At 40.7% G+C, this 15,434-nt stretch overlaps 1 protein-coding gene across 5 annotated transcripts in view; it reads left to right on the top strand.

Annotated features, from left to right (window-relative positions):
* The window catches only part of SETBP1 (SET binding protein 1), a 246,168-nt gene extending 230,734 nt beyond the window's left edge, over nucleotides 1-15,434 (top strand). For 3 of the 5 annotated variants that reach the window (XM_035309240.1, XM_035309239.1, XM_035309241.1), the window contains exons 5-6: nucleotides 8,304-8,471; nucleotides 14,408-15,434. In XM_035309240.1, coding sequence (XP_035165131.1) covers nucleotides 8,304-8,471; nucleotides 14,408-14,964 — 725 coding nt within the window. In that variant the 3' untranslated portion in view covers nucleotides 14,965-15,434. The remainder of the gene's footprint in view (nucleotides 1-8,303; nucleotides 8,472-14,407) is intronic. The other 2 variants (XM_035309238.1, XM_035309237.1) reach the window with 1 other exon arrangement.

Below are 15,434 nucleotides of genomic sequence, written 5' to 3'. Positions count from 1 at the left end.
AAAAGGAAAAGGAAAAGGAAAAGGAAAAGGAAAAGGAAAAGGAAAAGGAAAAGGAAAAGGAAAATGCTCAAGACTCTATCTCCTAGGAAGCCTAATGTAGGTTTGAAACAGGTGGGAGATCAGCCTTTTAAATCAAATTACAGCCGATCATCCTCTTAGCTGGAGGGGCAAAGGGGATTTGTGACTCATCCTGATGATGAGCAGAATCAGACTTTCTTAGCCTTTCCTCCTTGGGTTTATTTCTTGCATGACTAATGCCAGCAGCTACATATTTTTCAAACATTGAATGCCAGTGCAGCTCCCCACAGTCCTGGGACCCACCTCCCAACCTGGAAAATTATATGAAGCCTCTACAGACAACCCCACAGCTGCATATAGCATTAGCAGCTACTTGGCTTGCTTAAGAGATGCCTTGCAAGGCTTTAGGTAGTCAGCAGTTGCCACTATGCACCCTGGCAGCAAACACGATTATCTTCTTAAAGAAGTGAAGAGGAAGGCTTGCACCGTGCCTCTTGAACTCAGGCACAGAGATCCACCCAAGTAGAAAGGAACGGCAAGATGCATTTAACCTCATTAGTTTCAGTAGGGCTGACTTTTTGCAATCCATCAGTGTACAGATACATTAGGGGAACTAAACTATTTCCACATCTCATTTACATAATGGATGGGATGTGAAATGAGTCCTATGGAAGAGAAGCGCCCTGGAGGCACTAAAGTTTATCACAATATGTAAGAGTTCTTTTAGATCATTGCATTAAATTTCCACTAACAAGATAACAAATTAATTGTCTGTATTACTGTACTAACCCAAAGCGGATAAAGTGTATGATTTCAGCAGAGGAAGGCAGCTGTTTAAGACAGCTTGGTGGTTATGGGAGGAGGCAGAGGAGATTAGTGTGTCTCCCAGCATTTGTGTGCCACGATGCCAGTTCTCGTCCTGCCCCTTTAAGAAATCTGGCTCTTCTCTAATCTGATGTTGGACTTGAGCTTTATTAGTGAAGTGAGGGAGAATGAGTAAATCAACTGTATCAGACAAGCCTCAGGACATCTGGAAATTGATCATTCTGCAGAAATAAGCACTCTCTGTTTATTAGCTGGGAGTTCATCACTATCGCTTCTCTTTATCCAATTCCTAAGAGATTTCAAAGCTATCATCATAGCATTAGCTCTTCTGACTGTGCTACTGCAGATAAAGATCAGAAGATCTATCTAATGATGGCTTTCTCAGTCTCCCTCTCTCTTTCTCTAAAGATATCCTGATTTAAAAAATAATAATAATAATAAAAAGAAGTAAGAAAATAGCTGGAATGAAATAAGGCAGTCTCCATGTCTTAAATTTTTGCCTGTTGGCAATGAGAGTAATTTTTTTTTTTCATTCTACAGGCACTCAGTTTTATTCAGGGGAACACATCCTGTAGAATAGAAAATCCTTCATAGAAGAGGTGGAATTTGAAGTTTTTAATGTGGTGTTGGAAAAAGAAGATAAAAGGACCCAAAGCCATAAAGCAGTGCTGTACATTGAAAGTACAGTTATTTTTAAATGATAATACACGTCAAATAGAAGCCAAGAAAATGAATTCCATAAGTTAGAAAGGTAATAATATTACTTTAAGAAGAATAATTACTTTCCTTAACTACATTTATCACATAGTAATTCAGTTCTCCCTTCTGGAATATGATGCAATGCCAAACTTTTGACTGATTTATTTAAAATCAGCCTTAAGAAAAGATTCACCCAGATACGAGGCTTCTTCTGGTTCTTTATTCAAAATTAAGCAGTTATAAAAATGCTAATAACATGACTAACTTACTGTTTAGAAGTGCATTCCTGTACAACTGCACTGTGTATCTACATTGTCCAAAGAGACTGGGAGAAAAAATTTAAGAGTTTTCCAATAACAGTGGTAGAATGCATAAACAAATTAAATACAGCCCTGGATTTCCAGAAATCTGTGGGGAGTGTAAAATCCAATGCAAGGAACTCTCTAAAGAAAAATCTTCCCTAGCAGAAGCTATACAGAAATCAATTTTATCATCTGATTTTCTCTGTTTTCCAATGGCAAATTAATATTTATTATCTCTTTTGAACTGGCACTTAGAGTTCCAGCCTGGCTGCACATTGTACTAGGTTCTGCACACATTTAAAAGAAGAAAAGGTGGACATTGGCCAAGAACCTTTCCATATAAGTAGAAGATGAGAGAAAATAGATGAATGCAATAAACAGAGTGAGCATGATCTAACAGTAAAGCAAGGATGGTTAATTAATCCATTTGTACAAAGCCTAGCACAATGGAGCTAGACCACATTACTTGCAATGTAAGTACTTAATAACAACAATAATGACTAGGCCTTTAAAATTAATGTATTAATTATCAGCCTGAACTCATAAGTTGCTTAGCCAGTGAATGAAGAATGCCAGTTTTTTTATCCACAGTATCAGGGGACCCATAAATCTTTAAGAACAGGGCCCATTTTACATCAGTATTGTTTTCCCTCATACACGGCCTTTCTGCCAGTCTGACTTGAACTGGAGTAGTGCTGCTCCCGGTCCACCCTTTTATTTATGATCATCACTATTATTTATTTATAATCATGCCATTATTGTGTTAGGTTCTTGATAATCTCCTTCGTGCACGTCTGCCCTTGCTTTTGAAGGCGTCCTTTCCCTTTGCCCTTTCTCATTTAACAAATAATGATTGATTTGCTCCCTGCTTTGCCTGCCCATTGCTCGTTTGCATGTACATGCACTATTGTCTGTGATATCAGCACGACTCAGGAAAGTTAAGATATGAGTCTTTCAGGGGGTGAAACAGGCTCTAAATTGGAGGAAGTGTACAAAGATCAACAGAAAGGTGGCAAATAAGGTCTGAATCAGACCACCCATGCACATCACTTACTCTCTCTGGAGCAGCAAAGGATAAAATACACTGGAATAATGGGAAGGGGGGTGAATTTTAAAGTGAGCCTCCCAACCTCCTCCCCCCCTCCCCCGACACATATGACAATGTTTGAAATATTTATTTTCGCTTGATTCAAATATAGTTTGAATGGAGAAGGATCTCATAGCCAGGCCTCCTAAACAGGGCATCCCAAATGGGAAGAAATAGTCCAGCAAAAGGTAATGATGCCACATCATTGGTTTGGTCTGCCTGAGGGAAAGACCTCCCATGCTGCAGCATGAATCTTAGCCTTGTGAGAAACTCCATGGCTTTCCAACAGTGCCTCCAATTCTCAGTTTGCGTTTTGGTATCTGGGAAAGAAACCTGATGATTCTTCCTTATTGGCTGTTCCAAAACCATAAATTATTCCCATTCCTGAATTTGGAGGTGAATTTCGCTGAGGTGAGTGCTACAGGCTGAAGAAACCAAGTGCATAAAACTAAAGACACATGGCTGAAACCATGATTCACCAGTGATGAGCTGCAATTGGGCCACGTAGACTTTGAAGTAATTCATTACATTTGTATCTCTTCTGTAGAGGAGGGATTTTCCTCAATGATTTGTATGACCTTGCTAAACCCAGATAGGTGGTAATTGAGCAGCAACTTCTTCTTCAGAAGAAACAGAATAAAAATATTGAAAATATTGACTCACCCCAAAGGCAGTAAGCAGCACTTTGGTCTTTGACCTTTAAGCATCCTAGGGTAGTCAATAACCTCGCTGTTAGATGCTATGCCTGCCACTGATTTTGATTTGGGAGTAGTTTAACCTTGAACCAAGATCCAAGTAACCACGGCAACAGGAAGTCGGCCTCTCCATCCAAGGAATGGGAATCCATAAATCAAGGTCCCTAATGCAAACACTGTGTGCAGGTAGAGATTTGAGAGGATAAGTGGTTTGTGAGGGATTACCTTTGAAAAATGAATGACTGTCCCTTGATATGTTGAAGCACAGCTTCACAGAGACTTTTTTTTATCAATAGAGGTCAACAGGTTACAGCTGCATGTTTTCATACGGCTCTTTATATAGGCCCTTCAGTTTAATTAGAACCAGATGTTGAATTTATGAGGTTGTTAGCATTATTAAGTACCATATGCACATGCATATATGTGTACGTTTATTGATACATACATCCACATATGCACATTTCTTGCCCACAGACTACATTCATGAAAAAATAATGTTAAGCCTCAAACTCAAGCACTACGGAGAGGCAAAACCCTAGTTTTGCATATGCACAGTCCTGGGATCCCATAGGCATAATTACCTGGTCAAATACCTCAGTTTTTCTATGGGACATTACTTTATTCAGTGTATGGCACTCACCTAATGAACAGCTATTTGGTAGTTTGATTTTCCTCTCGTTATTCAGTGTGTGACCTCATGTCTCATTTATTCCACATTTCTAAGCCTCGCTATGAATAGATGAATGTTTCATGAATGTTGATAATTTTATTTTCGCAGCACTGCTCTTGAGATGAGGGGTATATTATTGTTCTCATTTGCAATAGAGAAACTGAGCAGAGAGAGATTGAAGTTGAATGGATACAATTTGATATGCTTAATACTTGATTTGGGGCTCTGGAAGAATGTGTGGCTTAACGTGCAAAAACTCCTCAGTATATCTCTACCAAGCCATGATCTCTGACTGTGATTCTCTCTCTGTCCTGACTGTTTCTGCTTTCAGCCCAATTCTGCATTAAGTCCGCAGGTTTTTCATCTGTACTCCTCTCCCAGACTTGTCCACTCTGTAGGCCCTCATGTCTCAGCCTCCCCTCACCAGTGCACTCCTTCTGTGTCTGAGTCTGATGGAGGTCTCTTCCACAGTTTCTGGGACCACCTGTAGGTTTCCTGATATTTCTCATTTTACATGTAAGGGCAAAGGTAGGGACTCTCATAGCAGCTCCGACTACCAATGCAGGGAAAATTTAGCTGGTGCCTGGCAAGGCTGGGTGCAACCAGCAGAGGCAGCCAACAGACACAGCACATTGGATGGTCATTAGGCGATTTGATGCTCATCAGCACAAGGTCATTAGGTGACTTCTGGGATCTCTGTGAGGAGCTCTACCAGATGCTATCCAGGTACAACCCAGGAGAGCAGCAATTGCAACCTGCTGCAGGGGATGAAGGCACCAGTTGTCTGACCTGATCTGCTGTCCAGGGAGGTTTTCTCTTTGCCTGGAGCTTGGATTAGGGACACTGTGGAGAGATATCCAAGGCTTGTCCAGCCTTTGGACTGATAACACTGCTGATCTTCCACATGGGCACCAGCAGTACTGTTGTGGAGTACAGGAGCATGTCAGGCATGGCTAAGTGCCTCTGGGGGCTGTGATCAAGGCCATGGGGGTACAAGCTGTTTTCTCCTCTATCCTGCAAGTGAGATGGAAGTGCTTGAAGAAGACTGGACAAATCATGTCAGAAACTTGTTGTGTAGCTGGTGTTGGAAACAGGGATTTGCTTTTTCATGACTGTGGGCCCCTCTTTAAGGTTAGAGAAGCAGGTTAGGGACAAGAGGTCCACCTGAGTAAATGGAATAAAAACGTATTTTCCAACAGCCTGGCCAAGTTGGTGAGGAGTGCTTATAAACTAGAAACGATGGGGAAAAGAGATGGTGACCCACAATTAAGTGACGAAGTGTTGGACCAAACTGTCAAGAAAAGGTTGCAGGATGATATAAGAAAGCAGCAGCAAGGCATGGAGCAATGCCTAACGATGTCTGATGAACCTGTTGAGTGCTTATGGGTGCTTTGAGTGCCTATTCATAACCAGAAAAATGTGGGCAAGGTTGCAGTTGGTGCTTGCCATAGACCTCCTGATCAGAAAGGAGATGAGGCTTTTCTTAGATAGAGAGAAATCTTATGTTCACCTCAGTGTGAGAGAAGGAACAAGGCAAAAGGGAGGACCACAATCTTCTTGGAGAAATCTTATCAGATCATGGGATATGGCCACTGAGATCCAGGAGAGCTAGTTGATTTTCAAGAATCATCTCCTCTGAACCCAAGAATTATCCACAACAATGATCATCAAATCAAGCAAAGGTGTCAGGAGACTTGCACGAATGAGCAAGGAGCTACTGACTAATGTCAGAATTGAAAAGGAAGCAAAATAAAAAGGTAAAACAGGAACAGGTGATCTGGAGGAATATAGAGAATATTTCTGAGTATGCAGGGATGGGCTCATGAAAGCCAAAGCCAAAGTGGAATTTAATCTACTGAGTGCAGAAGGACAACACAAAATGTTTCTGCAGGTCCATCAACAGAAAAAAAAAAAAAAAAAGAGGACTAGAGAAAATGTGAGAACAGAGCTGAATGAAATGGAGACACTACTGGTGGCAAAGGACATGAAAAAGACCAAGGTACGCAATGCTACTTCACCTTGGTCTTCTTGGTCAACTTCATAAGAGCAGACATGAGGAATCCCTGGCCCCTGAGACTTGTGAGGAAAAAAGTCCTACTCCTGGTGTAGAAGGATCAAGTTACGGAAGAGTTAAAAAGACTGGACATACATAAGTCCATGAGACCTGAGAGAATATACCCAAAGGTGCTCAGGGATCTCGTCAGTGTTATTGTGACAGTACTCTCAATTGTTTTTGAAACATGGTGGTAATCAGGAGAGGATACTGAGGACTGGAAGAAATCAAGTGTCACTCCAGTAAGTACAAGAAGAAAGATACAGAGGAAAGATCCAGATACAGGCTGGTCAGCCTCATCTTGATCCCTGGGAAGCAGATGCAACAAATAATCCTCAAAAACATTTCCAAGCATATGAAGGATACAAGAAGGTGACCAGAAATAGTCAATTTATATTTATGGAGCGAAACTCCTGCCTGACTAACCTGGTGATGCTTATATCTTTGCCCAAGGAGGTTGTGGAATTTCTGTTCTTGGAGATATTCACAATCTGGACACGGTCCTGGACAAACTGCTCTAGCTGAGCCTGATTAAGAAGGGGATTCGATCAGGTGATCTCTAGAGGTCCCTTTTGAGCCTCAGGTCTTCTGTAACATTGTGAATTGTCATGTCATTTAATTGCCAAAATCTAATTTATTTTCCCTGTAATCCATGCACAGGCTGAGATTTGGAAAAATAAGTGATTTAAGAAGGACTCCCTTTGAAAAGGGACTCCCTTTGAAAAATTAGCGTCTGTCCTGAATGTGTTGAAGTCCAGCATTGCAGAGACTGGGAGACGTTTTCATAAGTTAGCAGAGGCACAGCAGCAGCTCCGCATCCTACCAGACTTTTGCTCCAGTCTCATGAGAGTAGAATTACTGCATTTTTATAAAACAGCAACTGCTAGGAATTTTCTAAAATCAGCAAAAACTCTCACTTCTACTGTAAAAAACTGACTAAGACATTTCAGCTGACTTCCCACTTGATAAATTTCTTCTTTTTTTCTTTTTCTTTTTTTTTTTTTCTTTTTTTCATATACTTACAGATGTAAATACAGTATGTATAAACACACACAAACTCACACAAATATTATATATAAATGGGTGGATATACATTCAGATGTATTAGTCAGGAAGATATCTAATATGCAATATATGTAATATTTCAAAACCAGCAGTTTAAATTTGACAAGAAAAAAAAAAAAAAAAAAAAAGATTCAAGTTGTTAGAGAGCTTGAGAAGCATTGCAAAGGGAGGAATCTACCAGCCTTTCTCGCATAGCATTTAATTCTTGGAACATTTGATCTCTTTGGTATATTTGTACCATTCATTTATTCTGTTTTGTAATCCCTGTGTGAATAACTCTGATGCCATCACAGAATCTGTAAGTGCTCTTTTTTTTTTTTTTTTTAACTCCCACCTCTTTGATGAGTTGTAAGGTAGATTTTTATTAGTAAGGGGATTCCTAAAGCTATGTAAAAGTGTAATGTTCTTTAGACAGGGAATTATATGCTGAAGCTGTTACTGATGCTTACTCCTTACTCAGATGAAACACACATTGCGTCAAGTCATTTCAGAAGAGAAGTACGTAAGTTTGTGTGGAGAATATATTACACAGAGGATGACAAATAGACAACCTCACTGAACAGAGATATGAAGTGTGTCTGTCTTTAAACATGTGTAAGTGTATGTATTTTCTCACGGAAGAAAGAGTAACAATGTGGAATTATTATTCTGGTTTCCCAGTGTTTGAAGAGATCACTGATAGCACCTCCTGAAGCAAAAGTATTAGAAATTAATAAAAATCTTGATCCTTGCTAGTATCAAGACCATATCAGGTCTTGAAACCAGGCACATGCAGGGAAATATGAAAATATATTGGGGTAACAAAGACAGCAGCTGAGTGCTCATCTCCAGATATTCCCCAAACTGATTACTTCATCAATGTTCATCCAAATCTTGTTTCCTTCCCCAGGAATTGTAGGATCCCACTTAAAAGCAGACCAGACTTCACTTCACAGTAAAATGGAAAGTTCTGCCTGTAACATGATGACCAGAAGGAAACCAGCAGCTGTTGACAGTGTTGCAATGCCGACTCCAGTATTATCTCTCCTACCTTCATCATCAGCAACATCTGAAGCAGGTAAAAGTTGTTTCTCTCCATCCCCTCAATTTCTTCTCCACCTTCTTCCTTTCTGCACTGAATACTATGTGCTCGTACTGCTCTTCTTGATTTGAGTAGTAGTTGCAAATATGCATATCTGATGTGATAATCAGGCTGTAATTTTTTCTAACACTTTCTTATCACGATCATATCTTGGCATATCAAATCTCTTTTATTCACATACCACCACTTGTGCAATAATGAGGATACAAGTAGCACCAGCCCGTATGGTCTAGCAGGGGACTCTGAAGCAAGGCTCTTGGGTTGCTTTCTCAGCCCCGTTGTTCATTTATTTGAATGTTCCCATCCCTGTAGTATGCACATGCTGAATACACGGTGAATAGCTAAGGAGCAGCTGAGATTTCTTTCTGCATACTTCAGTGATTTTAGCATAATATTCTGTCTTGCAAATGTGAAATTGTCTGGGGCAATGAACAGTGATTTAAAATATATGGGAATAAATAAGCAGTAGTAGCATGTTTTTGAATCAACTTATATTTTGTGCTTCTATTTGGAATCAGATTGGAAGGTGGTAGCTTTATATAGTCAAGAATTGAGCCAAGTCATTCAGTCATCATCATGCCTTTTGGGGGGCACGGATAGAGAAGTTAATCTTGCATTGTGTCTTAATTTCCAGTGAATGGGGAGCCCACGGTACGTTACCCTACATGCAAGCATTAGGAGTTTCTTAGTCTTGTCAAACCTCTGATTCCACATTCACAAAAAGATATATGTATCACTGAGTTATGGAATGATAGCATATCTAATTATGCAATTGAAGGTGCTGTTTCAGTGTGCTGTTTTTGATTTTCCCTGGTTTCCTGAATAAATAGTGAAAACCAGGGAACCATGCTGTAAAGTGGCCTCTATAAAGATAATTTTTTATGTAAAAAAATAATAATAATAAAAAAAAAAAAATCAAGAGTCTCTGTTTAGCCTTTAATACTTTCCTATATATACTAAGGATAGATTTTTAATGCAATAGAGAATCAAAGCACACAAATATTTTATGATCAGTTTCAAGATGAAAGTGTATGCTTGACTGCATAGTTCATTCTTTCCATTTTCAGAAGTCTAATTAAATTGTTGGTTTATCTGTAGCCCACATGTTGAAATAATTTAGTGAAAACTGAAAGAAACTGTGTTAATGGGAAAACAGGACAGTGCTATGGGTTTCCTGTAATTAATGGAGAGCTCTTTGAAAATTCCTCCATTCAAATGAAGTCAACAAACTGAGCCCAGCTGTTGAGCAAACAGTCTTCTCTGTGCCATGTTCTTGCAATTGGCCTCAGGCAACTCTGAAGGGATGGAGAATGACAGGCAGTAAGATTGATCTTTAGTGCTGCAGACATACCAAAGCCATGCAGAATAAAGTCAGAGGAGCAATGGAGAACTTCCAAGATGTCTGATATATCCTTGTTCAACACCACTGTGGTGGAGTGGGTTGTTCAGTTTCCTTTAAGCTACCTTTGGAAACATATATTTTTGGTAGAGAATTCCCTTATTACCTCAGAAGTTATTTCCAGCTATATAAATCCTCTGTGATGTCCCAGCTTGGCCAGCACTCATTTTGATTTGTCTCTGCCTATGAGATACAGCCTCACTGCATCTGCATACCACAGGGAGGGGAGAAATACAGGGCCTCTCTGTGCTTTATTTTAAATGTGCAAAGGATTTTGTTTTGTTTTGTTTTGTTTTGTTTTAAATGCCAACACTGCTTCTCTCTTGTTTCGTGCAGCTAGGTAGGTTGTTTGTTTCTGTTGAGTAGGGAAGGGATGGAGGAAAAGTACAAAAATTTGACTGGACAGAAAGCAGCAGCAATATGCAGCAGCAATGTGTAACATTGCAGTTTGTTTTCACAGCCTGCATTTGAGACAGGGTGTTTTCAGGGGACACTGCAATGTGCCTGTCTTTGATAGCACGTGAAAAGCCTCAGACATCCATTTTCAGACAGAAGTCCAGCAATGCTGGTGCTTATCTGAATTTTCTGTGTCTTGGGAGACCAAACAGTTTCTATCTCCTATCACCCTCTAGCAATCTATCTGAAAGGATGTCCTCTAATGGGTCCTCCCCATGGAGTAAGAGAAAAATCCAGGAGGCTTTTCTTCTTCTGTCAGTCTTTTGTATCAAGTATCTCTAGCTTTTGATCACTTTGGGCTAGACTGTGCCAAATATCTTCAGAGCTTCACAGAGGCAGCACATGGCCCTGCAGCCTGCAGAGGTGAAGGGAGAAAACTATGCCCAGGCAGCAAAGTCCTTGTACTCCATCACCTGAAGGTTGCCATTATGTTGTATCATCTCTTCAGAGGCATATTCCCATCTTCCTATGTCATATATAGACACAGCTACTACTCCCAACCTCCTCTTCATCCCTTTTAAGATGAATTTCACCAGACAGAGATAGGGGAAAGACTTCCTCCCAGAACAAAGTTTCCATGTCTAAACAGTAAATTATGTGCAGGAGGAGAACAACAAAGCCTACAAACAATGCAGACCAACTTGGATCCAGGTTTGGGCAGAGGTCTGTCTGGATAAAATGGAAAAGATTAATACTTAGCTTTGGTTTTCAGCAGAGCAGTATATCACATGGCAATATAGCAAAATATTTTATATCAAAGATTGCTCACCAAGAGCTTCCAGATGAGTTGATAACACCTAATGGCTCTCACTTCAATAGTAGTTTATTTTGGCAGATCTCCCTGATATTTTGTCATATGCACACCTCATCAAATCTTCCCCCTGCAGACCCATCAGACTCCTTTCCACATAGCCTCCCTTCTCCAAATGTAGAATCAGATGTCCCTGACTCTCAACAGTCAAAATAATATTGTTTCCTAATATCGCCTTTAAAAAGCCTGACTTGAAAGGATATTACTTATTCAAGACGTGTATTCTGACTATTGGCAGGCTATATAACACAATTCAAATATTTTCTAAAGCGTGCGAGTTCAACGGCTTATTAGGAAGAAAAACAAAAGCATTATTAGTAGCTTCTAACAAGCTTCCTGGGAAAATCATAAACACCCCACAGCATTTATGAAAGAAAAACTACTACAGTAAGCCAGCACAGAACATTTTTTTTTTCTTTTTTAATTAAAAGAGAATGAGTTTCAGTCCAAAAGGAAAGGGTCTGTCAGCTTGCAAAGCTTTAGGATAGCAAGAAAGTTATCTCAACAACATGAATGAAGACATTGAGTGTTCAGCTCACAGATTTACATATAAGAGTAGCTATCTACCCCTAATTGTGTATTAGTTGATTTCAGAGAACTAGGCAGTTTGGCAGAAAGCAGATGCCTGCATTTGCTCCACTCAGTCCCTGTCTACATGCCATTGAGCTCCATTCCATTCTCTAAGCCTGGGTATCCTGGATGTCTCGGGTGACTAAAACACCCTTCAGGGCTGGCACAACCAACAGGACACCTGCACCCTAGTTATTCAGTATCTGGGGATCAGAAGGATGCCCATGGTCATCTCAAATGGCATTAAACTCCCATTTTAGAAACAGAAGAGTAGGCATACATTCTCTACTGACTGTACAGAGCAGAACTCCATTGACTGCAACGGGGTGTTAATACTAGATGCCAAAATAACAGATACTAATAAATCTCAGTAGAGACATAAAATCTTGCAGATTCTTCTTTTCAAATGAATTTCCTGCCCTTTGGCTTGTTGTCTTTCCAATTAAAGATGAGAGTAATGCCAAATCTCCAGATTTCACCATGGGCCTTGCATTTTTTCCTATATTTTCACTAAATTTCCCATGTGCAAGATTTTCATCACCAACTGAAAAATTTCAACTTCACTTTCTGGGATAAAAATAAATAAATAAATATTTTTTTTTAAAAAAAAAAAAAAGGAAAAAAAAAAAACATGCATCTTGAACATGAGAGTTTTCAAAAAGTCTTGAAAATGGGCCCTGGCAGTAGTGATAAAAGGCAAAATGTGGACAGTGAATATAAAGGCTGTGAAAAATGTGTGATTTCTTAAATCCTCTTACCTGAATCTACTATCAGGATCTGGGAGGAACCCAAAAGAGTTGAATGCTTGGAACTGGAAATATTGGGATTTTATATGTCTGTCATCAGTGAAGCCACAGTGTAATGGCTTTTTGTAGCAGGGATCTAATTTGTTTGATCAGATGACAGAGAAGGAGTTCACGGCCACTTGCGCTTAGGACTCTTATTAGGGGTGACCTACTTGAGAGGAATTTTGTGCAACTAATTAGATTTTTCCCGAGTAGTTTGTACATTTTCTTTCCTTTCTCTTTTTCTTTGCTACCAAAATGAGTGTTTTTCTCTTTTCTTTTGTCCTCTGTGAATCACAAAATGTAAGTGGGTTTTATTTTTCTTTTTGGTGTGGGGAGTGCATTACATATGGAAAATGTATTTTGTTTTGTAATTAATGAAAACCAGACTTTGGGAAGTTGGCCATCCAGGTCTTTATTTATAAGAGAGCATATGTCTGTGTTTTGTTTATGACTCACTCCTACTTCTTGCATTGTAACTTGGGTTTGTTTATGCAAGCTCTTTGCTGAATCCAAGCAACATGGTGGTATAAGAGCCAGGGGGAGGACAGTAAGTGATGTTTGTATGCTCAATCTGTCATAGTGAGCAAGGGAAGATTCTGCCACTTGACTGCTCCTGGTTATCTACAGAAAACGCTACAACAGCAACTTTATTTTAAACTACTGCTAGAAGATGGGCCTGTTAGCCATGAAGGGAGTGATAACCCCCAAATGAACCTTTCTCAAAATCTTGACCACTCTGGAAACTTCAAAGATTTCAAACCAAAATGACTTCTTGCCAGTCAGGTGTAAATTAAGTTTGCAAGTAGATGTGGGATGAGGTTAATTTAGTGGGATGCCTTATTGTTTACTGAAAAGAAATCATGGCCTCTATCATTTCTTTTCCAGCAGCTCAAAACATATATGTTAGGAGTGAAAGGGAGCACCAGTTATTGCAATAACAGAATTAATACATACAGTTTCACTCACAAAGGGGTAGTTACTTATAATCCACATGCAAATCTTGAACTCTGAACAATTGCCACATTCATTAAAGGACAATGAAACAATTTAAGAAAAACAAGCAAAGTCTCGTGTCCTAAGCAAAGGCCCAGGAGCCAAGAAATGCTGGGTTCTCTTTCCAGCTCTGACAATGACTCACAACATGACCTTGGCAAGAGACTTAACTGCTTTGGACTTCATTCAGATCTAAAGTGATCTGAATCTGGCAGGAGTAAGCTTACTTCGGGGGCCATTAAAGTCAATTATACCACTGATAGTTTCAGCTAGTTTCTGCGGGGACGATAGTAAAGAAAACCAGGCGGGACTAACGAATTTACCACAGGTGAAGAGTGTCGCAGAACTTTCCAGTGCCCACTATTTTCAGTAACAAACACTTTTCATACTATCTGACATCCATAGCAAGCATTAAAGACCAGTGTGAAGCCATCAGGAGTGTATGATTGGGGTACAAAAAGTTTAGTAGTTACGATGGACCAGCGTGACACCTGTGCTAAACAGCCCTTTCTTCCTTCCCACTAGAGGCTTAGGAATGAGACTTAAGCAAACCCGCAGTAAAACATTGCTGTAGGAAAGTTTTGCTGCTTTAGAAGAGAACTGGAGAGAGATCACTGAGGACAACTTAGCAAAATTGTGTTTTCATCTAGAACAGTAAAAGAAGAAGTAACAGCAATTCTTTTGGGACTGTAATATTTTTTTTTCTTTTTTTTTTTTTTTTTTTAATTGCTTGTCTATGCAAAGTCCTTTCTCACAGCCGCTGCTTCTTCAGTAGTCATATTCAGCCTATCAGGCTTGAAAACCCCTAGTCTTCGTGATGCTGAAAGCAGACAAAGGAGGGTTTCCATTCACTGTTGTTTGACCCTGCCCTGTTTCTGTCTTTGTCTCCCAACAGCCAGCCCACCACTGAAAAAAAGGTTCAAGCGCCGTGAAATCGAAGCAATCCAGTGTGAGGTGCGCAAGATGTGCAACTACACCAAGATCCTGTCCACAAAGAAGAATCTGGATCACGTGAACAAGATCCTAAAAGCCAAGCGGCTGCAGAGACAATCAAAGACAGGCAATAACTTCGTCAAGAAGCGGAGGGGGCGTCCCCGGAAGCAACCCCTCTCCTTTGACGAAGACTCCAGAGACCAAATGCCCGTTCTGGAAAAATGCATTGACCTTCCCAGCAAAAGAGGTCAGAGACCGACACTGAATCCATTGATATTGGAGCAAGCAGCCACCCAAGACACAATCATGGCCACCATCGAGGCTGTCATACACATGGCTCGAGAGACGCCACCGCTGCCACCTCCTCTCCCTCCTCCCCCCCCGCCACCCCCTCTCCCTCCACCCCGGACACCCCGGGTTGGGAAAAGGAAAAGCAAGTCCCCTCAGGAGGAGGAGGAGGACATGAAAGTGAAGCGGCACCGGAAAGGCAGAGGAAATGAAAGCGAAGGCCTCCCGTAAAGCCAGCGCAACCCGTCGGATGTCGGGTGCTGGCAGCAGGGCGTGCTGGGACTGATAGACTGGAGGCACACGGTCTGCTTTGCCCCTGCAGCAGCACCGGACTTGTCCCTCAGGTGGCTGAAACCCACCATGGAGAACTGTGCCAGCAGGGGTTCGCATCTTCCTCTTCATCGCTTCGGCCTCAGCCCCTCAGGAAAGAAGGGGAAAGGGTGAGGGGCTGGAAAGGTAGAGGCGAAGGGGGTGGGGGGGTGTTAAATTGGGGATACTGTCTACTTTTCAGAGTTTCCAAAACTAATCAGCATCTCGACATTGCTGTGCTCACACCATACCTGGAGGCAGGGAGTCGGGGAAGTCGTCCTCGCAGCAAGCTGAATGTTGTCACTAAGGCTGCATGCTCGACTCCGATTCTGTTTGGCGGGCCAGGTGAAACTAAGAGTAACCATACCATAGTAGAAATCACTGTAAAAAAA

The sequence above is a fragment of the Oxyura jamaicensis genome, chromosome Z (assembly GCF_011077185.1).
Source record: "Oxyura jamaicensis isolate SHBP4307 breed ruddy duck chromosome Z, BPBGC_Ojam_1.0, whole genome shotgun sequence".
In the NCBI taxonomy this organism is placed as follows: Eukaryota; Metazoa; Chordata; class Aves; order Anseriformes; family Anatidae; genus Oxyura; species Oxyura jamaicensis.
Note: the sequence above shows the minus strand (reverse complement) of the source record. Positions and strands in the feature narration are given on the sequence as shown.